The sequence below is a fragment of the Saccostrea echinata genome, unplaced genomic scaffold (assembly GCF_033153115.1).
Source record: "Saccostrea echinata isolate AGI-Se365-2 ecotype Australia unplaced genomic scaffold, CSIRO_AGI_Sech_v1 ptg000024l, whole genome shotgun sequence".
NCBI classification, from domain to species: domain Eukaryota; kingdom Metazoa; phylum Mollusca; class Bivalvia; order Ostreida; family Ostreidae; genus Saccostrea; species Saccostrea echinata.
Genome location: NW_026889773.1, coordinates 2,915,785 through 2,943,408, shown reverse-complemented (window position 1 = coordinate 2,943,408; position 27,624 = coordinate 2,915,785). Strand labels below are relative to the sequence as shown.

Below are 27,624 nucleotides of genomic sequence, written 5' to 3'. Positions count from 1 at the left end.
GTGTAGAATTGTCTTTTAATCGTGATAAAGAGGATTTAGATTTCTCTCCATTTAAATAAACCAGTTCCAGAACTTAATGTTCTTTTTACTAGGATCCTGAAAAATCTAACCTAACAGCTCAATTTTACTTCTGCTGTAAATTATTTGATCGTATTTCTTGTTTTCTCCAAAGGATAATGTATCAATCGAATATAATTGAACTCGAACTTTAATATATTCCGGATTATTCCCACATTAGAAAATGATGCTAGACGGTAATAAATCAAGCATCTCTTATGGTTAAAGAAAACGAATGCAATTATCGTGGACTCTATTCTTGTACAGTTTTAAATATGACAGTAGGTATTTGCAATGAATTTCTGTAGTCAAAATCTGAATTACAACTCAAATGATTTAAGTGACGAGACAGCGGCCTTGTTAGAGTATGTTAGTATACTAGCAGATCTGTGCAAAGCATTTTTGTTCAGAAACAATGTCTGTTTAGCATGTTTAGATGGTTAATTTTGTGAAGATGAAGTCAACGGGCACCTGCTTTTGTGATACCTTTAGATGACGTTACGTGACATTACATGACGTTATATACCTGTGTCGTCTTCCAGTCGTTTGACATCAATGTTTATGACGTGTTGCTTGACCCCACCATAATCATAATCAAGTTTGGCGGTAGTTTTTAAGGTTACTTCTCCAGTTGTTGGGTCAATCACAAAAATATCTTCCGGGACCGATGAACGAATCTCAAATCGAACTTGGGTCCCCTGGGGTTGTCCAGAATCCACAGTAAAAAGTACCCCCACAGCGTTCTCGTCTATAGGCACGGTCGTTTGTTGCTTAGGAATGTTTGGAGCTTGTCGTTTGAGTCGAAGAGCGTGAGAATCTACATTGTTTGACAGATCTTGTTCAAACTTGGCAGTGAGGTGATTTGACCTCAGGTTATTGTTTGACACTGATGGCAAATTTGTATTTTTCATGTGAGGTTTGTCAACACGAAGAATCTCAACATTAGTATGACCAGTAATTGCACTACCAACTTTGGATAAAAGGGTAAAATAAAATGCACGTTTTGAGGTTTTTGAAGGGAACTCATTGTCCAGAACAACATGGATTTCGTCATTAAACTCATTGGGTAGAATTTTAAAATAATTCGAATAAAATCCCCGCAAAACAAACTCTTGCTGTGGTACTTTGTGTACTGGGATAGTGACGACTGGTCCTTGTTTGCCTTTGGTCACTACATACCCTGTGTAGAGTCTCTCTGAGAACACATCAATTTCTGAGGGAGCAACATGTATCAAAAACGTCCTTTTTGTGGGGACATTATCATAACAGTTAGAGTGAGATAGGAGGGTCAGTTTGTAACTCTGACCCACTCGGTGAGGGATCGTCCTTCTCAGGACCAGATCCCCGCGGTCAGTCAGGACAAAATTGTCATAAAAGTCTCCAAAAGGGTCTTTGGTTCTCAGTTGTAGGTCAGATTTAGTACAACCAAGTTTTAATATTTTGTACCCGATGTCAGCTTTGTAAGGTACAATCACAGTTGTATAGGATTCCGATGTCACTGAATGAAAAAGAGTGAACACAATAGTCGCTAAAATACAACACACACAGGTAATATTTGTAAACTGTACCGATTCCGCCATTTTGAATGTGTTTACACCGTTGTACGGCGATTCAGAGCTAATTAGAAATCAATAAACCAGGTATGATCTACCTGATTCTGACCACATAAGATATGACACAAAAAATCACAAAATCTCCAAACGATCGTCCGAAAATCGAAATACCTTCATATCACATTATGAAACTCCCTTCCTGTGTAATTCAAAAACGATGACAAATTGTATGAATAATCTCCCACAACCGTTAGAGAAGTGAAGCGCGTCCTACCTGTGACACGCCTGAGTAATTTTGTCCCGGTGAAAGCGGCCCTGTAGCACTGAATGCTGTGTGTTTGTAACAACACCGCATGCCTCTGGTAGTCCCAAAACACCGGCGTCTGGGTCAAGGTGTTTAAACGGCACCACTATTGTATTCTTTTTTCACTAATTGAACATTTTGACAGATTTTATTTGTAGAATTTAATGTTTCAGTGGGGAAGTTGACAGCGACTTTACGTAGATATACTGTACAGTCAATTCAATCTAAGGACAGAAAATCATTTTAAAACCATCATTCAGCCAGTTATACAGATACTCTGGTATGCATAGCAAAATACGGTATAGATACCGGTATATACAATATACATGGCCGTAGGAACCGGGGGGGGGGGGGGCACTGGGGGTCGTGTCCCAGATAATTTTGCCGATATAGTTTACTTTAGAACACATAGCTATTATATGCTTGTGCCCCCTCAATACAACGTCTGATGACCTTTTCTTTTTTCTTTTTTCCTTTTTGCGTGTAAAGGAATATTTAGTAGTTGATAGTGCTCCCCTCAACTGAAAATGTAAAGCTGTGCACCCCCCCCCCCCACTGAAATTGCTTCCTACGGGCCTGATATACAACAAAATACGGCAAACTTCTGCCAAATAGATACCGGTATATATACAGTATACAACAAAATGCGGTATCCTCCTGTCAAATAGATACCGGTATATATACAATATACAACAAAATACGGTATCCTCCTGTCAAATAGATACCGGTATATATACAATATACAATAAAATACGGTATCCTCCTGTCAAATACAATCATGACAATATACAACAATATAGGGTATCCTCCTGTCAAATAGATAATGGCATATACAACAAAATATGGTATCTTAATTTAAACAAATACCGGTACATGCATAGAGACAACGAAATACGTGAGCACAGGATAGTGAAACTGAGGCTGAAAAATTTCGGGACAGCATCAAAAATTCTCATATTTCTAAGATGCCTTTCTCCTACATCCCAGTGGATATAATACAAGATACAAGATATTAATTTTTATTGACCAATCAAGGGCCACGGAAGGCAATTTAACTACAATTTAAAAGTTATTTCACTACAGATTTTTATTTATTTTTTTAATGATGATTATTTATATAATTAATAAATTACAAATTGGCCAACAGAAAAAGTATTGGGGTTAGAATATCGGAAATGCTTATTCATTGGTTCAGTGATTAACGATGAAATATTTAATTTATAAATTATCAAAAATATTTATAAATATATTCAGTACTGATCTGATCAGGGAAAAAGTTTTTATATATCTTTATTAAATAAATACAGATGCTGAAAAAGAAGAACACAAAAAGCTTTAAAAAAAACTCCCCGAGTATATTCTATCCATTGAACTTTACATACAGTAGATAATAAATTAAATTTGTTCTATTAAAACATTTTAAACTAAAATGTCTTAAGAAAGTATACTGCTAAGCATTTGGATTCCAAAGTTACAGGATTAATAATATATATTCAAAATTTGTGTTTAAAATTAATCTTCATAGTCATAAAATAGATATTATATAATTATTAAAATTCAAATTAATTGAGCCCTTAAATTAAATTAAATTTAAATTGAAGTAAATTATAAATTATTATAAATTAAGTAAATATTATTATAAATAAAGTAAATTATAATTATTATAAATTATTAAATTAAAGTAAATTATAAAATTGTATTTATACGACATAACGTATATAATTTTATCGATTAACAGGCAAAAGGTCAAATACTTTTTGAAGGAGTTTTCTTTGGATTTATTATCTCTTGCTGAAAGATTGCAATCGAGAAATGCATTAAGGTACCAGGCATTAAGAAACCTGTTATGCACAACTATTTTTTTTTTCTTCTTGAATCGATATTTGAAACTTGTTTCGAAGTGCAAAAAGGTCAATATTTCACTAGCTTTCACTAAGAATATGTCACCATCCTTTCTCTTTTGTATTCTTGTTCTCTATCGTAGAAGATAATATAAAAATTATACTTCATGAAAAAATGACATTACAATACTTTCAGGTGCGCACCTCTTTAATTAGCTCATAATATTCAGTTCCTTTTTCATCGCCATATATTCATAATAAGCTGCAAACGTAGCATAGAAACAGTGTATGATATAATAAATCACCAAAAGTGGTTAAATTATCGTAATTTCTGTCAGAGGTTAAGTGTCTGTTGACTGGAGGACAGAGCGATTGTTTGCTCCTCTTATCAAATGTTGTGTTAAAGCTGTCGCTTACATCCTGGTGTAGCATCATAAAGAGCCTTATCAAAACGTATACAGCTCTCGATTTGTCAACCTTTAATTTATAATCTCACTCGAGTCACAGGTTAACATCCTGTAGTGTTGTTTTAACTAGCAAAACTGGGAATGTTTCTCTGGGTGATACTGTTTCTAAAAAAAATCGAGTTAGATTTTTATTTAAAAATGTGTTTGTGAAACACTGATGCCTCCGTTTGGAAGCTCATTATGATGGGCCGTTTTGGTATTTACTGCCATTAAGTCACATCACCTATTTGATTTCAAATGAATGATGATATCACCTATTCAAATAGGTGATATCAGCTTTTCAAATTGGTGATATATCACTTAATGACAATAAACACAAAAACAGCGCCTCAGAGCTCATAACCGAGGTTAAGGTTTTTCAAAAGTGGGTGAAAACATAGGCACCTGACGAATGTTTGGTGCAACCCCCCCCCCCCCATCCCTTTCCTACTGAGATTTTTTTTTTACACACGATAACTTAGCAAATATACATGAATTCCAAGTCTATGATACCAATACCTCGATATTTCATATCATCTCCCATTTTCGTCAGGTTTTAGAGATTGCCCCTTTGCGGTATATTAAGATACTACTTTAGTATTTTTATGTACCGTAAAGGGACAATCTCTAAAACTTGACTGAACATGGATTATGTTATAGGGATAATAAAGTTGACATGAATTGCCAAACTTCACGTATATGAATTATTCTGTAATTCAAAATTGAACTCGATTCCACCCCTTTGTCCCCTACCATTACGTACTATTATATTCTACTATTCCTAGGACAGTTCGAATCTGTAACAAATGCAATTCTGATAGAGTGAAAAATAATATCCATTTTTTACAGTGAACTTTTAATTATCTATTTTTTTTTTTTTGATCTTATAGAAGAAAATGTGCATTACTTCCACACACTCCCAAAATGATGAATATGAATTCATATATTACACTTGTCACTAGTTTATAATAAGTATTAAGATATATATGTGTAATACTAGTTTATAATAAGTATTAAGATATATATGTGTAATACTAGTTTATAATAATTATTAAGATATATATGTGTAATACTAGTTTATAATAAGTATTAAGATATATATGTGTAATATTCTATCGAGAATGTATTACATGAACTTTACATTAGTGATAAAGTATGGGAACAATTTTTTACCTTAAATGTAATATGATACGTGGGAGTAATTAAAGCATGTTCAGTGTCACTTTTACAGTCAGTGTGGTATCTTGCTTTCAGTATTTTACAGTTTTTAGAGTATTTTGCAGTATTCAAGAGCACTGTTTTTCTTTACTTGACATTTCGCTTAAATCAATCGGCCTTATATGTATTTTATTACCAAACGTACATTGATACAATGGATGTTTTTTCAGTAAATGTATTTAAAAAAAACGTATTACGATTCATAAATGTCGTAAAGTGAGGTCTATCATGGATCTTCCAGAAGTGCTGGACGGAGGGGAATAAACTCTATATTTCAGTTTTTTTTAAATTTTACAGTATGGCGAGTGTGAAGCGTATCAGTAATAAACTGTAAGTGTAGAGTGTCAACAATTAACGGTCACTGTAGTGTGGAGAGTGTCAACAATTAACAGTCAGAGTAGTGTGGAGAGTGTCTATAATTAACAGTCAGTGTAGTGTGGAGAGTGTCTATAATTAACAATTAGTGTAGTATGGAGTGGTCTATAATTAACAGTTAGTGTAGTGTGGAGAGTGTCTATAATTAACAGTTAGTGTAGTGTGGAGAGTGTCTATAATTAACAATTAGTGTAGCATGGAGTGGTCTATAATTAACAGTCAGTGTAGTGTGGAGAGTGTCTCTAATTAACAGTTAGTGTAGTGTGGAGAATGTCAGCAATTAACAGTCAGTGTAGTGTGGACAGTGTCTATTATCAACAGTTAGTTTAGTGTGGAGAGTGTCTATAATCAACAGTTAGTGTAGTGTGGAGAGTGTCTATAATTAACAATTAGTGTAGTATGGAGTGGTCTATAATTAACAGTTAGTGTAGTGTGGAGAGTGTCTATAATTAACAGTTAGTGTAGTGTGGAGAGTGTCTATAATTAACAGTCAGTGTAGTGTAGAGAGTGTCTATAATTTAATGTTAGTGTTGTGTGGAGAGTGTCTTTAATTAACAGTTAGTGTAGTGGACAGTGTCTATAATTAACAGTCAGTGTAGTGTGGAGAGTGTCTATAATTAACAGTCAGTGTTGTGTGGAGAGTGTCAACAATTAACAGTTAGTGTAGTGTGGAGAATGTCTATAATTAACAGATAGTGTTGTGGAGAGTGTCAGTAATTAACATGAACTTTATTTTCATAACTGACAACAGTGAAGAGAAGATATGTACAATATAATGAACAGAAAATATTACATGCCTGAAGAAGAGATAACAGAGTGTAATATTAAGAATATTGTTAAATCATAGTTTTTTAATGATTCACATAAAAAATAGCTTGCTGAGTTTCACTTCTCAAACTGCCTCTCTACTTGTCACATATAGTATGTCAATGTAGTAAGTTTAAAATCAACGATTCAAAGTGAGTTTTTTTTTTTATAAAGTTCACAATTTACAATAAGTATGCGTGTTCAAACTTTACAGTAACTCAACATGTCCATAATCAACATGCAGCAGCAAGACAGGGGTCGATACGGTAAGGAGTCATCAAGTGTATTTTCTATGCATTTTGCGACATGGTATTTCAAAAGACATCTGGCCTTATCCAGTTTATTTCAAGGTGTTTATTTAGAACAGCATTACAAATTAAAAAAAAAATGTCGACCAGTGACAGGTGAGTTGTACCTACATAGGTATAATTAAAATAATGATGAACGAACACACTTCATTAAGTAATTATTAAGTACGATATTTATCTATACGCCTACAGTGAAGAATAACTTCACTGAACCAAAAAATTAGAATGTACATGTATGCAGTTCAATAATGTGTTTTTTAATATATAATTTTACACCTTAAGGCTCCCTAAATACTCATGCAGTTATGATAAATATTTTTTGGACATCGAGAATATTGTAGTCTATAAAGGTTTAAACAATGAGGGTTTTTTTATGTTATCTATATTACCTCGTGGTGTGCAGTGCGTATAGAGGAAAAAAATAAGACATTTGAAATACTAATATGGATACTTATAATTAGTAGTAAAACTGTTGTTTTTTATTCAGCCTCCGAAGCTGCAATATTGAAGAAAAGAAAAGAATGTTCCGTTTGTCTGTATTTTTGTTTATCTACAAATTAAACATCCTGTTTTAAGTTATTGACTTTTAGTGATTCAGCTTTTAATTGTCACATTTGATTCTTATTTTTGCTTCTTTTTTTATTTATTTAGGTCAGAACAGAAATGATCAATTGTTGATTTAGCATGACGAGTCATTAATATAACAGGTCTAATGTTTATTTTAAAATTACATAACATGAGTTTCATTTAATCATTTGGAATGAAACTTTCACACATAAACCAAAAAAAAAGTTTATATGTGATGGTGTGGTGATATCGAATATTACAACAATTGACACTGTCCGCGAACTTTTCGAACAGCCCTGGATAAGGAAAGTTGACGATAGAAAAGTTAAAGTCATCACATTTATCATAAAGTTTTGAAGTTAGTTTGCCATCGACGCCTTTCTCTAGTAATACTTACGTATCACCATAGGTGACCTATTGCTATCCGTTTTCGTCCGTCGTCGTGCGTTAACATTTGAAAATTTTAAGCTTCTTCTCTGCAACCGCTGAACCAATTTCTACCTTACCAATTTTGGCATAGAATATCTATGAGTAAAGGGGAACAAAAATTGTGAATTTCATGTCCCTGTCCCCCTGGGATCTTAGGGGTGGAGCCACAATCATCAAAATGAGTGCAATCTTTAAAAATCTTTTTCTTTACCCCTGGACATCAAGCAGTCATACTGTTGGCATGATTGTAATGAGCATTGCGCCCTCTACCAAAATTGTGAAATTCATGGCTCCAGGGTCAGGGGTTCTGGAGTTAGGGTGGTGCTCTCTTGATTGTATAGTGAAAATGCATAAATTCTTTAAAAATCTTCTCTCCCCCTGTATATAAAGCAGATAAAGTAGGTGCATGGTTATGATGATCAAGGGTGCCTCTTCCAAAATTGTGAAATATGTGGCCCTAGGGTGAGGGGTTCTCCGGGAATGGGGGGGGGGGGGTCTATTGATTATATAGTGGAAGTGCATTATTTTTTTGAAAATCTTCTTCTCTGCTCCTAGGCATTTAGCAGATAAGCCAAGTATATAGTTATGATGAACAAGGGCACATCTTCCAAAATTTTGAATATCTTGGCCCCTGGGTCAGGGGATAGGGCAGGGCTCTATTGATCATGTAGTGAAAATGCATTAATTCTTTGAAAATATTTTTCTCTCCCCTGTACATAAAGCAGATAAACTAGGTGCATGGTTATGATTTTCAAGGGCACCCCTTCCAATATTGTGAAATTTGTGGCCCAAGGGTGAGGGGTTCTCCTGGAATGGGGGGGGGGGGGGTTCTATTGATTATACATGTATAGTGAAAGTGCATTATTTTTTTGAAAATCTTCTCTGCTCCTAGGCATTTAGCAGATAAACCAAGTATATAGTTATGATGATCAAGGGTGCCTCTTTCAAAATTTTGAATATCTTGGCCCCTTGGTTCAGGGGTTAGGGCAGGGCTCTATTGATCATGTGGTGAAAATGCATTAATTCTTTAAAAATCTTCTTCTCTCCCCTGTTCACAAAGCAGATAAACTAGGTGCATGGTTATGATTATCAAGGGTACCCCTTCCAAAATTGTGAAATTTGTGGCCCAAGGGTGAGGGGTTCTCCGGGAAAGGGGGGGGGGGCTCTATTGATTTTAATTATAGTGAAATTGCATTAATTCTTTGAAAATCTTCTCTGCTTCTGGGTATTTAGCAGATAAACTAAGTGCATGGTTATGATGATCAAGGATGCCTCTTCCAAAATTGTGAAATCTGTTCCAACTAGGGTTAGGGGTTCATGATGGGGGTGTGGTGTGTTTATTTAATATATAGTGGAAATCCTTTTTTTTAAAAATCTTCTTCTCTGTCCCTGGGTATTTAACAGAACAAGAGGCCCAGGTACCACATCACTAACTTGAGCACTTTGGCTAGGAAAAAGCAGAAATCAGTTCAGTATTGAAGAGTTTAAATATAAAAGTGACTCGGGGGGTGGGGGGTATGATTTGAACAAACTTGAATCTACACTTCCTAAGGATGCTTTTGAATTAATATGACACACAATGGCTTTGCTGTTCTTAAGAAGATTTTTTTTTTGACATATCCTTTTCATTCCTTTATATTACTATGATCCCCTGTTATGGTCCCTATACTCGGGGGGGGGGGGGGGGGGGGGGGAAGGTCATGATTTGAACAAATTTGAATCTACATTACCTGAGGATGCTCTTATATTATTATGACCACTCATGGCTTTGCTGTTCTTGAGAAGATTTTTTAAAAGATTTTTTCCTATGTATTCCTTTGGAAAACTTTGATCACCCATTGTGGCCCCACCCTACCCCCGGGAGTCATGATTTGAATAAACTTTATTCCACACTACCTGAGGATGCTTCCATAGAAATATGACCAATCATGGCTTTGCTGTTCTTGGGAAGAAGATTTTTAAAGATTTTCCCTATGTATTCCTGAGTAAAACTTTGATCGCCCATTGTGGCCCAACCCTACCCCTGGGGGTCATAATTTGAACAAACTTGAATCTATACTACCTGAGAATGCTTCCACATAATTTTCATATTTTCTAGTACAGTGGTTCTTGAGAAGAAGATTTTTAAATGATGCTATAAATTTTTCACAAATTCATAATTATTTCCCTTTGGAATAAGGCGTGGCCCTTCATTTGAACACACTTGAATCCCCTTTACCCAAGAATACTTTGTGACAAGTTTGGTTGAAACTGGCCCAGTGGTTCTTGAGAGGAAGATGAAAATGTGAAAAGTTTATAATGACAACAACAACGACGACAGACAATGAACAAATTTCGATCAGAAAAGCTCACTTGAGCCTTCGGCTCAGGTGAGCTAAAAACTAATTGCATTGTTATGACAAGCAAGGAAATCTTTTCAAAAAGTTTAAAATTCATAACGCTGGGGTCATGGATTTTGGTGTTAGAGTGAAGATCTTTTGAATATATATTAGAAATGCATTATTTCTTTGAAAATCTTCTTCTCTGCCCTTTGTTATTAAGGAAACATACTAAGTACATAATGATGATGAGCAAGAGTGCCTCTTCCAAAATTGTGAATATTTTGTCCCCTGGGTCAGGTGCTATGGTATTAGGGTAGAGCTATTTTGAATCTATAGTGAAAATGGATTATTTCCTTAAAAATCTTCTCTGCTCCTGGGCATCTAGGAGGCAAATAGGGTATATAAAGTTGTAATAAGCAAGGGTGTTTTTATCAGATTTTGAAATTCTGTTGCCTTCGGGAAATTTATTAATTTCTTCTGAAAGAAGTTATTCCCCTTTGCTATTCACCTAAAATAGTTAAACACTGTAAACAATGTAACTTAAAAGGTCAAATGAATAACAGAATTATACAAGAAATTTTATGATATTTAATACAAAAGTACTTTCATAGTTTTTAATGGTCAGGTAAACTTTACATAATAGATAAATGAAAATTGGACAAGAACACTGTATCTTTGTACCATAAATAATTTTCAAAGAATAAGATAAGCCAATGCAAGGGGGAATGAAATGTGTTTACTAATAGTGTTTTCTAGAACTATTGTTTTGTTTAGTCTGCAAATGGGGGAAAGTACAGGCAAATAAATAGATCAAGTTTAAGATTTGTTATTGAGTACTAAATTAATATTTTGCTGATCTCTAGATCTGATCATCCTATTTCTCTTACTTTTGGGCAACATAATTTTATTTATCAGCTTATTTTGTTTTAATCTATGGATTGTTACATTAAACTCAGGTGACTGTTAAGGCCCTAGGGCCTCTTGTTAATAATGCGATAAGAAAGATAACTCAATACATGCAATGATCACAGTCCATAGTTATCTCTCTTTCAACATTCTTCCTAGCTCCATTGCTGACATACATGTACAACACAATGACATTATCAACTGAAATGATTGTAAAATAAAATATGACTAAATGTCCCTGAGTTTTTCCCCTTAGTCATGAAGAACAGCTGACCCTGAGAGATTTGGACCACTCTGGGGACCTGGAGGAATATCCAGCCTTCTCAGCTTCTTCGTCAAATTCCATAGGATGCTCCAGGATACTCAGAAGTTTATTGACCCCACTAAAATCATTTCTGTCTGCTTTCTCTACAGCCTCCTGGGCCATCCAGTTCCTCAGTATGTATCTTGGATTGGTTTTATTCATGAGAGACTGTCTTCTTTTTTCTGTTGTCCCTTCAAGTTGTAATCTTTTTTTGTAGATTGCAACCCACTTCCAGAACCACTCATGGTCTGCCATTGTATTTAAAGCCCAGTAATTCTGAGGGACGGACTCTGTCTTCAATCCTAACAGATCAATTTCTCCAAGTTCTCTAAAGGACATAGTAAAATCTGACTTTGTATCTTCCATGATTTTTAGAAAAACTGCAATTAAATTCTCATCATCCTCTTTGTCTGTATACAAACCTAGCTTCTGCCTAAACAACTTCATGAACTTGTCTTTATAAATTCTCTCATAGCCTTGCAGTATATAGGGTAATTGTTTCAGCTGCTGCTGATTCAGTACAGGTTTTATTGCTCCTCCTAATTTTTCCAAATTAAAAACTCCTACATCTGGCTGGTTTTCATAGCTGTATCTACCTTCATCATCTGAGGAGTTTGGTACAAATTTAGGATTGTAATCCTCCATGAACCCAAAGGGGCCATAATCAATTGTGATTGCGAGGAGGCTGAAGTTATCAGTATTACAAACTCCATGAGTGAATCCTACGCTCTGCCAGTGGGCAATCAGCTCAGCTGTGTCCGACACAATCGTACTGTAGAGCTCCAAGTACTTATCCTTGTCTGTCGTATTTATGTGTAAAAAATAGTTCTCAATGACAAAGTCTAAAAGCTGACGAAGAACCTGAAGCTCCTTATTTTTTGCCAGGATTTCAAGTGATCCAATTCGGAACCAGGAAGGAGCTAACCTAAGAACAACAGCTCCTCTCTCGACTCGAGGATGTCCATCATAAAACTGGTCCCGTATAACGGGGTCATCAGACACCACTAGAGTTGCTGCTCGACTGGTGGGTATACCTGATTTTAAAAAGAGGATCATTTCACATCAGAAAGTGGCTCTGATTTGATATCTATCAATTACAGAAATTTATAAATTTGACTTCACCAGAGATCACATCTGTTATATAAATTATTTGTATAAATCTAGTTAACTTGGTTTTGATTTACAGTACATACTCCCTGATGCAGGTACTCAAAACTTTTTTAAATATGCTGATTAATACCCAGTTTGTGCCATATATATATGTGATGTTTTAATATATTATATGACAGTATACACATACCAAGATGAAACATTGCCTCGCTGCATAAGAACTCCCTTACAGATGACCTGAGGACTGCCCTACCATCTCCCTGACGAGAATATGGTGTCCTTCCCGATCCCTTAAGCTGGAGTTCCCACCTCTCTCCTCGCTGATTAGTGTACTCCCCCAACATCACTGCCCTTCCATCCCCGAGCTGACCTGACCAGTAGCCAAACTGGTGTCCTCCATACCTGTGGGACAAGGGAACGGAACCAGACAACACCCAGGATCCACTCACAAAATCTACAAATTCTTTTGAGGTGGTTACATAATCTGACAAATCCAAAATGTGATTGAGAACTGACTTGGAATAAGATACAAGATACGTCTCTGTCTTAAGAGGAACGGGGTAGACGACAGAAAATAAACATTTCGGGACTTGTCTCACGTAGTTTTGCAAAATTGGGTCCAGAGGAAAAGTAGTAGCTAGGACCTGTCTTCGATCGAATCTCCAAGTTTTAAAACTGTGTAGGATAGAAGCTCCAGGACATTGATCTCTTAAGATTATATCAAAAATGCAAAGCCTTTTGCACTCTTTGGACTTTGGATAAACAGCGCCAGTGTAAAGAAAACACAGAAAAACGACACAAGAAAACAGACAAAGTGAAAGTAGGTCGCTAGATGACATGTCATTTCTCATAAATAAGAATATATTCTATAAAAACGAAACATGAATTTATTTATGCATTTTACCACAATATAATTATATTTTTGACAAGATATTCATAAAATTGAAATAGTATGATAGATTTAAGATTATCTAGATTTTTTTCAACTTCATATTTATGTTATGATTTCGTTTTCTTTTATTTGTTTCGTGCTTCAGTTTCTTTATAATTCTGGAGAATTAAAACCAAAAGTATCGGTATGTCGAGCACGGAGCACATTGAACAAAAATTAAAAACATCGCCGGAGCTGGCTGATCTGACTCACTTGGTATGGGTACAGAAAACATTTTTTTAATTTGAAAAAATCTCTAAAATTTTAAAAGTTTAGTTTTAATTAAAGTTAGATATGGGGCAAAGGATGAATCTCCGTCAGTCACTCGCAGGGGTATTCCTCGCAGGTGCTCGTTTGTCAGGTCCAGTACAAACGGTACATTTAGCTACGTAGCTAAAATTACCTACCGTAGCTTTATTTACCTACCTCAGATAGCTTTATTTAGCTATTTCAAGGCAATTTTGCACAATTTTCCTTTTTATTTTGAAAAGACAAAAAATCGCAAATAAATGAGTACTTATATTTATACTAGGGGTTAATTAAAAAGCAATCCAAAGCAGAGATAGTTTTAACATTGCTGCGTTTGAACACTTTTAAGGAAAAGATGTATTTCCATTGTTTGTAACTGTACACCAACTTGTGTGCGATGAGGCGTGGGTAAGTATGATTGCTTCTCATTGTGAACTGGTTTTCTTTGTTACTTCATTCAAGAAGTCATTCAAGAAGTAACTGTTTGGTCACAAATTAACTATTGTATTAGTATATAGCCCCAAATCTTTTAGAACTTTGATTGAAAATTGCGCAGAAAAAGACACATCTCCAATAGTGATTTTTTCATGAATTGTTTTCAGATGAGTTCAAAGTTGAAAATTATCACTGCATCAAAGTACAATTTTCTGCACTTTCTGGGAAAAATGCTAATTTAAGAAATAAGGTTGATTTAGTAGCTAAATAAAGCTACTTCAGGTAGGTAAATAAAGCTATGTAGGTAATTCAAGCTACGTAGCTAAATCTAGTGATTGTACCCAGACCTGTTTGTGTATTTTATATAGTATAGGGAGGGGTGAGAGAGAAAGAAAATTAATCATCATCGTGACAAGCCCCTGTGCTTGGAATATTATAGGTCTGGTACTACCACCATGACCACTGGGCATTACAGTGATTACTGGAGTAAACGATTACCAGGTTAAAGTTCAAACATTTCTGATTAAAAAAAAATTTAAAATAGACGAATTTCACATTTACAAAAGTTATTTCCCTTTGCGGGGTCAATCTGGGGTCAATCGGCATAACACACTGTTTTCCCTCTATAACATTACCAAATTTTGGGAGCAATATCACGCAAATTAAATCCGTTTGAATATGATCATTATGTTTTTCATGTTGCTCCATACATACTAAGGCAAATCAGGAACGGGTCAAAATTGTCCGATTCCGTTTGAAGGCTGAAAATATTTACAGGTATTAGTTACAAAGGATATACTGGCAAAAATGAGTGTTATGCCGACAATGAGAGATAACTCTTAAGAATATGAAATTCGTCTATTGTCTTTTGAGTTTATTTTAAAATTGTTGAAAAAATGTCCACTTATCTTTGGATACTCATTCTTACAAAAATAAACTTGTATGTATCCAAGATACTAAATGAGCATTCTCTCTGTGAATTTACTGATTGTCATTGGTACTTATAGGAAGTGGTTGATATGTCAGATGGATGTGGTGCCAAATTTCAGACTGTGATTGTTTCTTCCAAGTTTGAGGGGCTCCCTCTTCTTCAAAGACACAGGTAAAAAAAAAACAGTGTAGAAAATAAGTTCATATATATTCAAATACAGTAACTATAGACATACAATTGAACTTCAATAACTTGAACACTGATATCTCGAATACCATGGATATGATGAATATCTCAAATCCTTGGATATCTGGAAGTTTTTTCTCGGTCCTGTAGAGTTGGAAATAATGAGGATTGATTGTACTTTTTTCTGCATGGAATCAATTTTTTCCACTAAAATTTGTCACACCATACTAAAAGTACAATGAAGAAATACAACAGAAGTCAAAGAAATCCGTATTTCTTTCTACTTGTGGATTGAACAGGAATTGTGATTCAGCAGAATTATGACTCTGTTGGAAAAAAGGATGTTTACAGTAAATATCTCCTCGGTCATTTTATTAAAATTTGCCATCAGGCTAGCCACTGGATTATGGACTGCTATATATATTTATTATACTTTCATGTTAAATACTAAAATCTGATTGGTTTAGACGCATTTAACAATTCGTAATGTTACCCTCAGCGTTAGCAACACACTTGACTACGGGTAACATTACGAAAATATCACATGCGTTCAAATCATGCGTGTACGGTTCACCGTAGAATTCTCAAAACGTCGGTTGTGCGTTTGAAAGAAGCAGAATAAACGACGTCAATAAAAGCTTGCGTCCGATGTAGCTTACTTGAAAACAACAAACGACAGACGAAACATCCTTGCGAGTGCAAACTTTAGATGATAAAGGACTTTTTGAGTAGCAAACAAACAATAAAGAGGTTGGAAAATCTTTTCCGAAGCTTTCTTATTGAGAAAAATAGAAGCGGGGAGTTTGAAAGCTTTCTAAGCGTGAACTTAACGACGATCTCCGAATTTTTTTATGACACCCGAATTCAATAAGACATTCAGTATAATAAAATAAATAGTGCACGTTTTTGAGGGTAACAGTTGAAATTGACACCCCTCGGAAAACCATTGTCAACCTCCCTTGACGCGTCGGTTGACAATGGTTTTCCTTGGGGTGTCAATTTCAACTGTTACCCTCAAAAACGTGCACTATTTATATAATATATATATATATATATATATATATATATATATATATATATATATATATATATATATATATATATATATATATATATATATATAGTAGGGATGTCAAATCGGTCAATATTTGATAATCGGTTACTCGGACGATTTTCAGATCGAGTACCCGGGTACTTGGAAAAAGTGTTTATACATGTAAAAGTTTGAGACCTGTTTACCACATCGATGTTTTCTTTCATTTATAACATGCTATAATGCATGTACATAAACATCGAGCCCAACGAAAACAATTTTTTTTGTACTGAATTTATTTATCGAACAAACACAAAAGACATGATCAATTAATACACCAATAATTACAAATGTGTTACAGTTCTTATTTATGAAGACTATTTGGTCGATGGAAGAGAAGGACGCAACTTTGTAATGATTAGACTATCGAGAGAGAATATCTTTGGGAACCATGGGAATGGACTCTGTCGTGATTGCGAGTCATATATTATTTACGTTTGCAAATGTTTTCTTTGTGATAACTCTGTAAGTTAAGTATGTTAATTTCTCGATATTTACAACTCCACCCGTTATGCATATATTATTCCACGTTTCCAACTGCCTTGGTATGCACAGCAAACTAAAAAGTGATTCCTTTAATATATGGTTGTTTCCACCCTATACACTTTTAACATTTTTTTAAATCTTCGGTTATTTATAAATATTTCTTCACTTTTGAACAGTCTGGTGAATTGGTAGCTGTATTTCTATGTATGTCCAATTTCGTTTCTGTATGCTAATTGAATAATCATAGAATAATTAATAGATCATAATTAAACGATGAAAACAAATAATGAAAGCCATCTAAAAATTAGGGTCACAAGAGGTGAGAATGGCTGTGTACAGTGTCCAGTGATTAATTACTGTATATACACGAACACAGCCACAGGCGATAACGGGTATTAACTGGTGTAGGTGACGGTAATTACTGTATAGACATGGACAATGCATATTTAAATCACATTTTTTGTAAGTTTTTAATAAATATATGCACTTTGAAATATGAAAAAAAATATACATCCGAGTAACCGAGTACTGATTTTAGTATTCGATACTTGGACGTTCGAGCGAGTACCCGGTTAACCGGGTACTCGTTGACATCCCTTAGGGCTAATATATAGTAACTCAGGTGAATGTTGTGGCCCATGGGCCTCTTGTTATTTTGAAGGTCCTTCACATGACAATCAAAATAAAAAGGAGCTAGTGAAGGTTTGATTTTAATCAGGCTAGAAAAGATGTAACTTATTTCAAAGCTTCCTTATACAGTGTAGATTTAAGTTTAATGAAATCATGACCCAGGGGTAGGGTGGGGCCTTAAAAGGTGATCCAATTGTTTACATAGGAATATAAAGGAAAAAAAATCTTTAAAAAATCGTATTCTCAAGAACCACTGGGCCAGAGGAGTTGTAACTTATGTGAAAGCTTCATTACATAGTGTAAATTCAAGTTTGTTAAAATCATGACCCCTGGGTGTAGATGGGGCCACAATGGATGATCAGTGTTTTACATACATTTATTTAATAAATAAGTCTCTAAAAATCTTTTTCTCAAGAACAGCAATGACATGATTAATCGTATTGATATGAAGCATCCTCAGATAGTGTAGATTCAAGGTTGTTCAAATCATGACCCCAGGGAGTAGGTTTGGGCCAAAGGTTATCAAAGGTTTACGAATTAGGAATAAGGAAAAATCTTGAAAGAACACAATGGCTTGATTAGTCATATTGATATATTTACATTTGCTGTGTTTTTCTACTTAACCAACTATGAAATTGATTTGAATGCCATTTTCATGTATACTCACGCGTAGAAATATACACTGTGAAACTCGCGCTAAAGTGACGTCGCAATGAGGCATCAGAGACGTTAATAAAAATATAACGATATAGGGCAACAAGAAAATCAAACATTGAGTATATTTTTGGTGCTGTTGAACTTGTAAAATGTAAATACAAGGAATGTTTTTAATGTTTAATGTTTTGAAGTTAAACATTTTTCATGAAGCACTAGTTCGCTTCATGAAATATGCCAACATGACAAGTCTGTGTGATTTACACACCAATATCTCACACAAAACTTAGAAACATTCCTTGAATGAAAGCATCCTTAGTAGAAAGTTTGTTCAAATCATGACCCCCAGGGTTAGGTTGGGTCCATTATAGGCAATGAAAGTTTTATTAATAAACAGGAATATATAGGGGAAAAAAATCTACAGATGAAGAACAGTGGGGCCATAGTGACTCAGGTGAGCATTGTGGCCCCTGGGCTTCTTGTTTTTAACATCCAATGAAACGATCAAAAATCAAGAGTCTGAAGTCACTAAATTATATAGCAGACCCCATTCAGCCTGATAATAGTGCAAAAGTCGTACAACTTTCGATTTTATGTGGAAAGTTTCTTATGATTCCTAAAACATTCATGTTAATATCTTGTTCTACTTTGTTTAAAAAGTAAAAAGTAATGTAGTCTGCTAATCTTAGTTAAACATATTTTACACATTTCTTTGTGAGAACATAACTTGAATAATTCATAAATTCAAAATACAAAAGAAGTCTAATATGTTTGATTAACCAGTTAATATATCTGAAAAAAAAAATTATGAATAACCAGGTTAAAAATTGGTCCAATCGCCATCCCAAATTTTTTCACATTTTTTTTTTCAGTTTAGTTTATTTACCTAAAAAAAGTTATACATGTAATCCGTCAAATGGAACATGTACTAGCAACTTTTTTCTCTTGCAGATTAGTGAATAAAGTTTTAGAAGAGGAATTGAAAGTCATTCATGCCTTCCAGATGAAGACCCTGACACCTGAACAGTGGGAGAAAACAAAGTCCTCGTGATGGGGTCAGGAAAGTGTTTGATGAAGTGGACTTTAACACAGAGGACTGTGAACGACATTGAAGTGGACTGAAGTAGTACTACACATACCCCAGATCAACAGAACAATCTTTACTAAATTGTAAATGAAATTAATGTAGATGAACTTTTATTGAATACAGTGTATCTTGTCTCCAGAGTAAGTAAAAGCCACATATTTCTTGCTCTTTGCAGTCACTACAGATACATGTACATGATTATACAGAGACACCATGTAAGAAATGCCATTGTTTTAGTGAACTTTGTAGTGAAATAAAGTATAATAGTGAATACATGTATTTCTTTATGCCCCCTTTTTCATGTACAAGTTTTGTGTATATGGACAAAACCATCCACGTGTAAGAGGATTCAGTTTTCTTCATGTTGAATACCAAAATTTACGTTGCTACTTCTTTATTGAGTACCATTTTAAAATATTTAACACACAGTGGTACTTCTCTAATTCTATTTCTGTCCTTGGAATAAAATGTATACACAAAGCAGGTCCACACATCTCTTGCTGGTTCACTATTATGCTAATGAATCTTGCTGTAACAGGCTACAAAAGTTGTGTTGCATTGTCAAACTTTGCATGAATATAATCAGAATCTGTATTTTATAGCCTTTGCAAAGGTGGGTTTGGGTGTGCTTTACTGCAATCAAGTTCATATGTAAGTTTGAATTAGAAAAAAAAAGGCAGAAGTTCATAATCAAATGATATCAAGAAAGCAAGCAAAACATGACATGATTTTGACATAAATGTCATTGAGCAAATTCATTTGCAGGAAAAATGCAAAATTCGAAGTTCATTTCATAAATTTGAGTTTGAGGGAAAAATTTGAAAGCTCAAACTAAATGACACAAAATAATTTTGACCTGATTTTCTTGACTTTGATTTAATTTTATCTCAGAAAGTCTTCTAACAATAGCATTTGGTTAAAGGTCACTGATGGAAGAAAGTAAAAGCATGACCTTGCCTTAGAACCTTTTAACAGATATATACAGTCATGTATTGGAAACTCATGCTTGAAACAAAGATTGCTATGGATTTAGGACCTGAGGATGTGTTCAAAGAAACTGACAGAAAAAAGCTAACATTTTACATGTTACTATGTGAAGAAAAATTACTAGGAGTCGTATACAGAGATATGAGAACGTATTCCATGCATCAAAGCTGATTGAGTATGTTCAAGGTCTCTAGTGAAAGTTTTAACCATTACCAAATCTCATCAGTAAGTGACATCTGAAACTAGTATTGATAAATAATATGTTAAAATTTAAAATGAAGTTAAGACAGAGAGGAATCCTTTAAAACTGAGTTTGCTTTATTAAACTAAGATTTTTAGTAGTTATAACTTAGTCTAGTTAAATTGGAACAATCTGTTGCCTTCACAGTGGCTTGGATTCAATATTAGCATGAGAAATATGCTTATTAGTTTAAATATAAACTAATTACCATCTTGGTAATTTTTTTTTTCAATTTATGGAGCCATACATACACTGAAGCAAATGATATTTCATACAGAGCTTTGCCATTTATTAAAATTACCACATCTCCATCAGACATACATGTTTCTAGCCTCATAAACCACAGAAAGGACATGTAGACAGATATTTTTTTAAATAAAGGGCCTGTTTATATCTGTAATAGAGAAAGCAGAGCTGTTTAAGAAAATGATTCTGAAGCATTAATATACACTAGGTCTTCGGCTGAAGCATTTGATAGTGTATACAATAGCTTCTCTGCTGTAGCATTTATATACATTATATACAGTGCTCCTTGGTTGAAGCATATTCACTGCTCCTTGGTTGAGGCATTAATATATGCTGCTCCTTGGCTGAAGCATTTATATACACTGCTCCTTGATTGAGGCATTAATATACACTGCTCCTTAGCTGAAGCATTCATATACACTTATCCTTAGTTGAAGCATTAAATTTACATTCAATTTGCCTCTTGGCTGACGCATTAATATACACTGCTCCTTGGCTGAAGAATTAATATACACTGCTCCTTGGCTGAAGCATTAATATACACTGCTCCTCCACTGAAGCATTAATATATGCTGCTCCTTGGCTGAAGCATTAATATACATCTTGACTGAAGCATTAATATACACTGCTGCTTTGGTGAAAGCATTAATATACAGTGCTCCTTCGCTGAAGCATTAATAAACAGTACTTCATGGCTAAAGCATTAATATACACTGCTCCTTGGCTGCAGCTTTAATATACAATGCTCCTCAACTGAAGCATTAATATATACTGCTCTTTGGCTAAAGCATTAAGTTACACTTCTCCTTGGCTGAAGTATTAATATACACTGCTCCTTGGCTGAAGTATTAAATAATATACATTGCTTCTTGGCTGAAGCATTAACATACACTGCTTCTTGGCTGAAGCATTAATATACACTGCTTCTTAGTTGAAGCATTAATATACACTACTTCTTGGCTGAAGCATTAATATACAGTGCTCCTTAGCTGAAGCATTAATATACAGTGCTCCTCAACTGAAGCATTAATATACAATAGCTTCTCTGTTGAAGCATTAATATAGACTTGTCCTCAGCAAAATACATGTAAAACCACATAAGAACACATCAATGTAGTTAAATTCCATTTGATATTTTAACACACCTTTACTGTCTGTACTAGACTTATTAATGCTATGCTAGTGAGCAAGTTTTTCTGGTCCAGCCTTCTTCAGCCATGCCAACATGATTTATACTTACATGGGTGACTGCTCCACGTTAAAATTACAATACACATAAACCAAATTCTGGTTTCGAATTTATTTGGAATCAATTCTGAAGTAACAAATTTCATCTTATTCATAAGAAATTAGGAATGGACGGATTTAAGAAGTGTGCACTAATAATATATATTACATAAAGATATATCACACCACCACTCATTTAAATGTCCAGCAGTACTCGGAATTATAGATACAAGTTTAAGAATCATTTTGTTGTAAGGCATTACTGCATACACTGTGTGCAGGTCCTCATGCTGAGCTACAAGAACAAATCAACATACATTGGTCACTATATCTTTGAACAGACACTGTATCTTATTTGTCAGAATTTTGAAATTTAAAGCATCAAATACTGACATATTTTATTAATCATGTCATCTGAGAATTATTTAGCAAGCAGTAGAAAAAGTGTTTGTTAAGGGAGACAACTCATTCTTCTTACAATGTGTTGTACTTTTTCAACTTGTGTAACTAAAAAACAAACACAGTAATTAGCTAGCAGCTAAAAACAAAGATGTACATCATAATTTATAGGATGCAACACAGATACTGACATGTACCAATAGCTGTTTGTTAAAAAACAAGATAATTAACATAAAAACCAAAACAGAAATAAATCCCAATGTTTTATAAATCTGAATTATCTGTTAGGACACACACACAATAAAACAGCAAGCTGACAAATATTTCACTGGACAAATGATTATCTGAAAGTATAAAGTAATGTTAATAGTAATGATGGTTGTGTTAAATCACAAGTACAGGCGTACTTATAGCAGTGGTGTTACACAGTGATCATAACAGCTAGCTAACTAGCCAGACACACAGAGACCGCACACAGACAGCTTTACTTTTTCTTTTTGCCGCCTCCCTTCTTCTTGCGGGCTTTGAGGGCCTTGCGGACTTTGAAGGAACGCCAGAAGGCCTGAATTGTGGTGGCAGCTTTGACCATCAGAGCCATTTCTCGTTCAGCTGCCTCGCGTTTCTCCCGGGCTACACGTCGCTCTTCCATGATCTGTTGGTACTCGGCCTCCAGAGTTTTGAAGCGCTCCTCGAGCTCGTGTAATTGTTTCTTTTCCTCCGTGTATACCAGGTCAATCTCCTCATACTCATTCTGTCGAAAAAAAAGTGTTTTCCATTTCAAAGGATATCGTGTTTTAGACTTATGTCTGAGGCATCAGAAAATAAAGAAATATGTTTAAACTGCTGATTAGCTTAAGCATGTTCCCAAACAATTAGGCCTAATTTGTACAATACCTGTCTCTCATTCATATCTGTGTCATATTTCTGGATCCAGTTCTCCACCTGGGACTCCACTCGGAACTTTTTCTGTAATTATTGTCATCAGTTAAATTTAAATCAGAAACAACTTATTAATTTAAGACGAAGTAAAAGTCATGGTTTTTTTTTCTTAAGGAAGACCTGTATGACAGAAAAAGAATTTAAATATTATGTGAAAAGAAAGTTATAATTTGATTCATGAATAATTTCAAAATTTGAAATTAAAAAAAAAAAACCCCATTAATTATAAAAAGTCGGAATTGAAGGTTTCATTATTTCTAGTTCTTTTTTTTTTAAAGAGTACTTGTTTTGCCATTTTTGCAGTAAAATTGATTTATTAGAGACTAACTCTGAATATTGTCATTTTTTTTTAATTTGAATACAATACATTATACTTTATGAGTGTAAAAAAAAGTATACTGGGTAATTATTTTTTTTACTTTTTTACCCTCTACATTATTTAATAATTAATTTTTGAATTCACTCTGTCCAGTATCTGCCTTCAGTTGACTTTGAATCCAGGTGGTGAACATTAATTATTTTGACATGATTTAAGCTGACAATTACAGTTAAATAACTGCATGATCAAATAAAATCATTATTACATAACAATCATATGTGTTTTAAAATTGAAGATGCCATATTTAATGGAATGGTGTAGAAAATTTTAATGTCTTTGATGATTAATAGTTAATCATGATGAATCAAGCAAATACAATAATTGTAATTATTCAATTTTTATTCAAAAATGAAAATTCTCTGAGGCTTAGGTAATAGTAAAGTATGCTTGTTACTATTATATAACATGCTAATAAAAAGTAGGTTCAGTAGGTTGTTATATACCATGCTAATAAAAAGTAGGTTCAGTAGGCTGGATTATGTTTTTAATTTTTTTTCCTGTAAATTAAGGCATAACTTTGAAACACAATTTTTAAAGACAATTTGAAGCTGTATATTTATTACTTAAAGGGAAACAACCACTTAGAAAAAAAAATTCACGGAAAAGCAATCTATGAGTTGATTCCCAAAATCTAATTACCTTGGGTAATGCACCTGAATCAACAACAACAGACTGCCAACACAATTATAGCTCTTACTTCTTCATCATATCATCAGCTGACGTGTTGCTCTCCATTTAACTTACCTCAAAGTCAACTAATAAATCATACAGTGTTAGCATTCATTTAATCAGTCTTCAGTGCTAGTTTGACACACAGGTCAAAGGAGCAGGGAACTAGAAAATTACCCATGTTACCAAGGATGTAGTGCAGTGACACTTTCAGGAGGGGGGATAACTCTGTAGATGTTGTACTTTTTCTTAATAAAGTTTTTCTTAATCAAGCTGGCTTGTTCAAACTTTATGCTAAATAAATGTATTCTCTAAATAAAAGTTTTTAAGTATGGATATTTTTTTTTTATTCAGGTCTAAACTTTTGACAAAAAAATCTTGTTTTTCCATCCTACATCTTCTGTTCAGTTGACCAACAACTGAAAGCTAACTTGCACTCTTCACCAAACAGATGAAAAATGTTTATGATCTATCTTTAACCCAACTAGGAGAAAGGGGGAAACATATTTCAAATTAGACATGTTGAGCAAGAATGGAGAATTTTGACAACTATGAGATAGGATTACATTTATTTATACGTGTATAATTTTTTAAAAAAAGTTTGTAAGTACAATAATGTCAAATTTATACTGTTTGATTATTCCATCATAAACCACTCACTAAAAAAAGTGAAGAGGAAATAAATCTGAGTATTTACATGATAATAAAAGTTATTATTTATTATCACATCTATAGATCTACATATGTGTAACTATATGATTTCTACATACATTTATTAGCATAACAATCATTTGTTTGCATTACATAAATGAAAAGGAAAGAGGAGGAAGGAAAATTGGTAAACTGGATAGCTCTCTACTTAAGGTCGAACTGTCTGGACTATCTGTGTATCTATAGAATAGGTAAACTGGAAAGCTCTCTACTTAAGGTCGAACTGTCTGGACTATCTGTGTATCTATAGAGTAGGTAAACTGGAAAGCTCTCTACTCAAGGTCGAACTGTCTGGACTATCTGTGTAGCTATAGAGTAGGTAAACTGGAAAGCTCTCTACTTAACACAAGATCGAACTGTCTATATCTATAGAAAAGGTAAACTGGATAGCTCTCTCTACTTAGGTACTGACTAAATGGTGTACCCTACACCTGTGGGATCTACATAATAGTGCTACAGAGAGTACATGGAATCTACATAATAGTGCTACAGAGAGTACTTTTCTGTGGGATCTACATAATAGTGCTACTGAGTACAACATCTACAGGAAGTGAAAGGTGCTGATACCAACTGGAAACATGGCAACATTGAACAAAGAAATCAAAAATGGGGAAGTATTTTAAATTTCTTACTTTTTAAAACAAAGAATTTACAAAGCATAATTTACTTCTGTTAAATTTTTTAAGGACCTCTTTCAGAGTAATTAATACATAAAAAAATTGATTGTGCATGAGAGAAATGGATCATATATGCAAGTAAATCAATTTATACTCTTGGCATCTGTCTAATAAAGGGAAATTATTGTCTTTGTTCAATGTTCACCTACAAGTTTCCAATTAATACATTCTAGGGCAGGTTTTATTCCAGCATCTGAAATTTCTCTGATGTGTGCTGACATGTACTTATAATTTCTTAAAAATTTAATATTTATCAGCAGACATCAGAGATTTCAGAAGCTGGTGGGAGGTGATAGGAAAGTGAACACTACACTACACTGAGTAACAACACATACTCTTCTGAGTTCCTGCTCATTTTCTCTGTGCTCCATTACAGCGTTCTGAAGCTGTGTTTTCAGTTGATTGAGCTCCGTCATGAGCCGCTGTTTTTTGCCTTCACTGTTCTTTAGGTCTGCTTGTTCCTGTTTTTCTGCTTCATTGGTCACCCTCTTGTTATTCTCATCTGAAAACTTCTCAATTTGTCGCAAGTCTGCCTGCAATTTCCTGATAACAGAGTTCTTTTTCTTTATCTGGAAAAGTTTATGGACCAATATGTTATGTAAGATGTATAAATAAACTATTTTAATGTATACAAACAATCAATGGTGACATTTTTGAAATTAAAATGAACAAGATGAGACTCTTTTCATTTGATATTAGTTGGAACTTAAATTAAGAATGATATTATTGAAAAATATGAATATATTTCATATTAATTTAATACATAAATAATTGTACTTCTTCATCTTTTTCATCCATGGCAGCCTTCAGTTTTTGCTCCAAGTCCTCGATGACTACAGCATTCTGTCTCTCCCTTTTGGATACCTCCTGGATATACTGCATTCTTTCTTTCTCTTCCTCTGGAGTTGTCAGTAGCTTGTTCAGCAGGACATCTCGGAGGTCATTCATATCCTTGATAAACACGTCGCACTGCTCAGAACGTCTTGCTTGTGCTTTGATCATGTTCAGAGCATTTGGATTGGACAGGAATGCCCGGAGGATGTTTTTGCAGGAGCTGCTAAGTTGCTGTGCAACAAGACTGAGACTTCTCATTGTTCTCTCTGTTTGGCTGTCATAGCTCTCCACTGACTGGACTGATCTGGCAGACCGACCACTAGCGACACTGCTTCTTCTTGATATATCCCTAACTTCAGCTTCAGGCATTGGGCTTTCTGTAGGTGTTACCCCAGCAGCCCCAAACTCCCCTGTTCTCTCTTCTTCAAGCCCTTCACTCTTTTCTGTGCTTGCAGTTCGAATACGTCTTTGACGCAACTGAATATCAAGCTGCTGCTTTATCTCCTCATAACTATCTACTGTATTTTTATGAATGTCCAGTAAAAGAGATAGCTCGGCCCCCAAACTTACACGGAATCTTTCTCGGTTCTCCAAAATGTACGGAAGGATTGTGACAATCTCGGCTTTGCTTATTGTATCCTCAAAAACTGACATTACCCGTTGAGCTTCAATAGTAGAAATTTTTTTTCTTGTAGGTTCTAATGCTCTTGACGGATCAAGTCGTAGCCTATTTCGAATTTTGTTCGATGGGCCACACATCTTACTGTTTGGAGGCTGTGGCATATGGAGTTTTAAGGTAGGTTCAGCTGGAATAGCCTCCGTGATAACACTCGATACTTGACCCGTCGCCATAATTAGTTTTTCCTTAATATCACAATAAATATCTTTCTTTTTTGCTTAGAAAACAGTATCCATCTTGTTTTTCTTATCTGCCATATTTACACCCAATTACCTTTAATTTGTTGTAGTTTCTTACACTAGCAACAAATAGTTCTGGAGTACATAACTATTTGAAACTCTTTAACGGGAGAACTTTGCAAATTATTTCTGCATTTCTAGCGAAAAAATAATTTTATATTGATAATTA

General features: G+C 34.4%; 4 protein-coding genes across 4 annotated transcripts in view; 1 reads left to right on the top strand and 3 right to left on the bottom strand.

Annotated features, from left to right (window-relative positions):
- Nucleotides 1-1,872, bottom strand: part of LOC133191710 (neural-cadherin-like) — a 29,910-nt gene extending 28,038 nt beyond the window's left edge. Inside the window, exon 1 of the mRNA XM_061327444.1 lies at nucleotides 584-1,872. Within this exon, the coding sequence (XP_061183428.1) occupies nucleotides 584-1,637 (1,054 nt within the window). The 5' untranslated portion in view covers nucleotides 1,638-1,872. The remainder of the gene's footprint in view (nucleotides 1-583) is intronic.
- A 9,379-nt stretch (nucleotides 1,873-11,251) lies between these two features.
- LOC133191709 (protein adenylyltransferase SelO-like) lies at nucleotides 11,252-13,385 on the bottom strand. The gene is made up of 2 exons (XM_061327443.1): nucleotides 12,737-13,385; nucleotides 11,252-12,470 (listed from the first exon to the last, which is right to left on the bottom strand). The coding sequence occupies exons 1-2, from the start codon at nucleotides 13,383-13,385 to the stop codon at nucleotides 11,389-11,391; spliced, it is 1,731 nt and encodes a 576-aa protein (XP_061183427.1). The 3' UTR covers nucleotides 11,252-11,388.
- A 218-nt stretch (nucleotides 13,386-13,603) lies between these two features.
- LOC133191819 (bolA-like protein 2) lies at nucleotides 13,604-19,507 on the top strand. Its single transcript, XM_061327550.1, has 3 exons — nucleotides 13,604-13,693; nucleotides 15,169-15,263; nucleotides 19,093-19,507. Exons 1-3 carry the CDS (start codon nucleotides 13,625-13,627, stop codon nucleotides 19,190-19,192), a joined length of 264 nt encoding a protein of 87 aa, XP_061183534.1. The 5' UTR covers nucleotides 13,604-13,624; the 3' UTR covers nucleotides 19,193-19,507.
- Nucleotides 19,508-21,987: 2,480 nt separating this feature from the next.
- Nucleotides 21,988-27,466, bottom strand: LOC133191707 (dynein regulatory complex protein 10-like). The gene is made up of 4 exons (XM_061327442.1): nucleotides 26,481-27,466; nucleotides 26,039-26,272; nucleotides 23,223-23,294; nucleotides 21,988-23,079 (listed from the first exon to the last, which is right to left on the bottom strand). The coding sequence occupies exons 1-4, from the start codon at nucleotides 27,387-27,389 to the stop codon at nucleotides 22,813-22,815; spliced, it is 1,482 nt and encodes a 493-aa protein (XP_061183426.1). The 5' UTR covers nucleotides 27,390-27,466; the 3' UTR covers nucleotides 21,988-22,812.
- Between the last annotated feature and the right edge of the window lie 158 nt (nucleotides 27,467-27,624).

Bases quoted from the DNA above. Each gene is read 5' to 3' on its own strand.
- LOC133191709 (XM_061327443.1), bottom strand. From the start codon at position 13,385: ATGTCATCTAGCGACCTACTTTCACTTTGTCTGTTTTCTTGTGTCGTT. The intron at 12,471-12,736 runs GTATGTGTATAC...TTTTAAAATCAG, and splicing joins CGAGGCAATGTTTCATCTTG to GTATACCCACCAGTCGAGCA.
- LOC133191819 (XM_061327550.1), top strand. From the start codon at position 13,625: ATGTCGAGCACGGAGCACATTGAACAAAAATTAAAAACATCGCCGGAG. The intron at 13,694-15,168 runs GTATGGGTACAG...TGGTACTTATAG, and splicing joins TGGCTGATCTGACTCACTTG to GAAGTGGTTGATATGTCAGA. The intron at 15,264-19,092 runs GTAAAAAAAAAA...TTTCTCTTGCAG, and splicing joins CCTCTTCTTCAAAGACACAG to ATTAGTGAATAAAGTTTTAG.
- LOC133191707 (XM_061327442.1), bottom strand. From the start codon at position 27,389: ATGGCGACGGGTCAAGTATCGAGTGTTATCACGGAGGCTATTCCAGCT. The intron at 26,273-26,480 runs GTACAATTATTT...AAACTTTTCCAG, and splicing joins TGGATGAAAAAGATGAAGAA to ATAAAGAAAAAGAACTCTGT. The intron at 23,295-26,038 runs GTATGTGTTGTT...CAATAATTACAG, and splicing joins ATGAGCAGGAACTCAGAAGA to AAAAAGTTCCGAGTGGAGTC.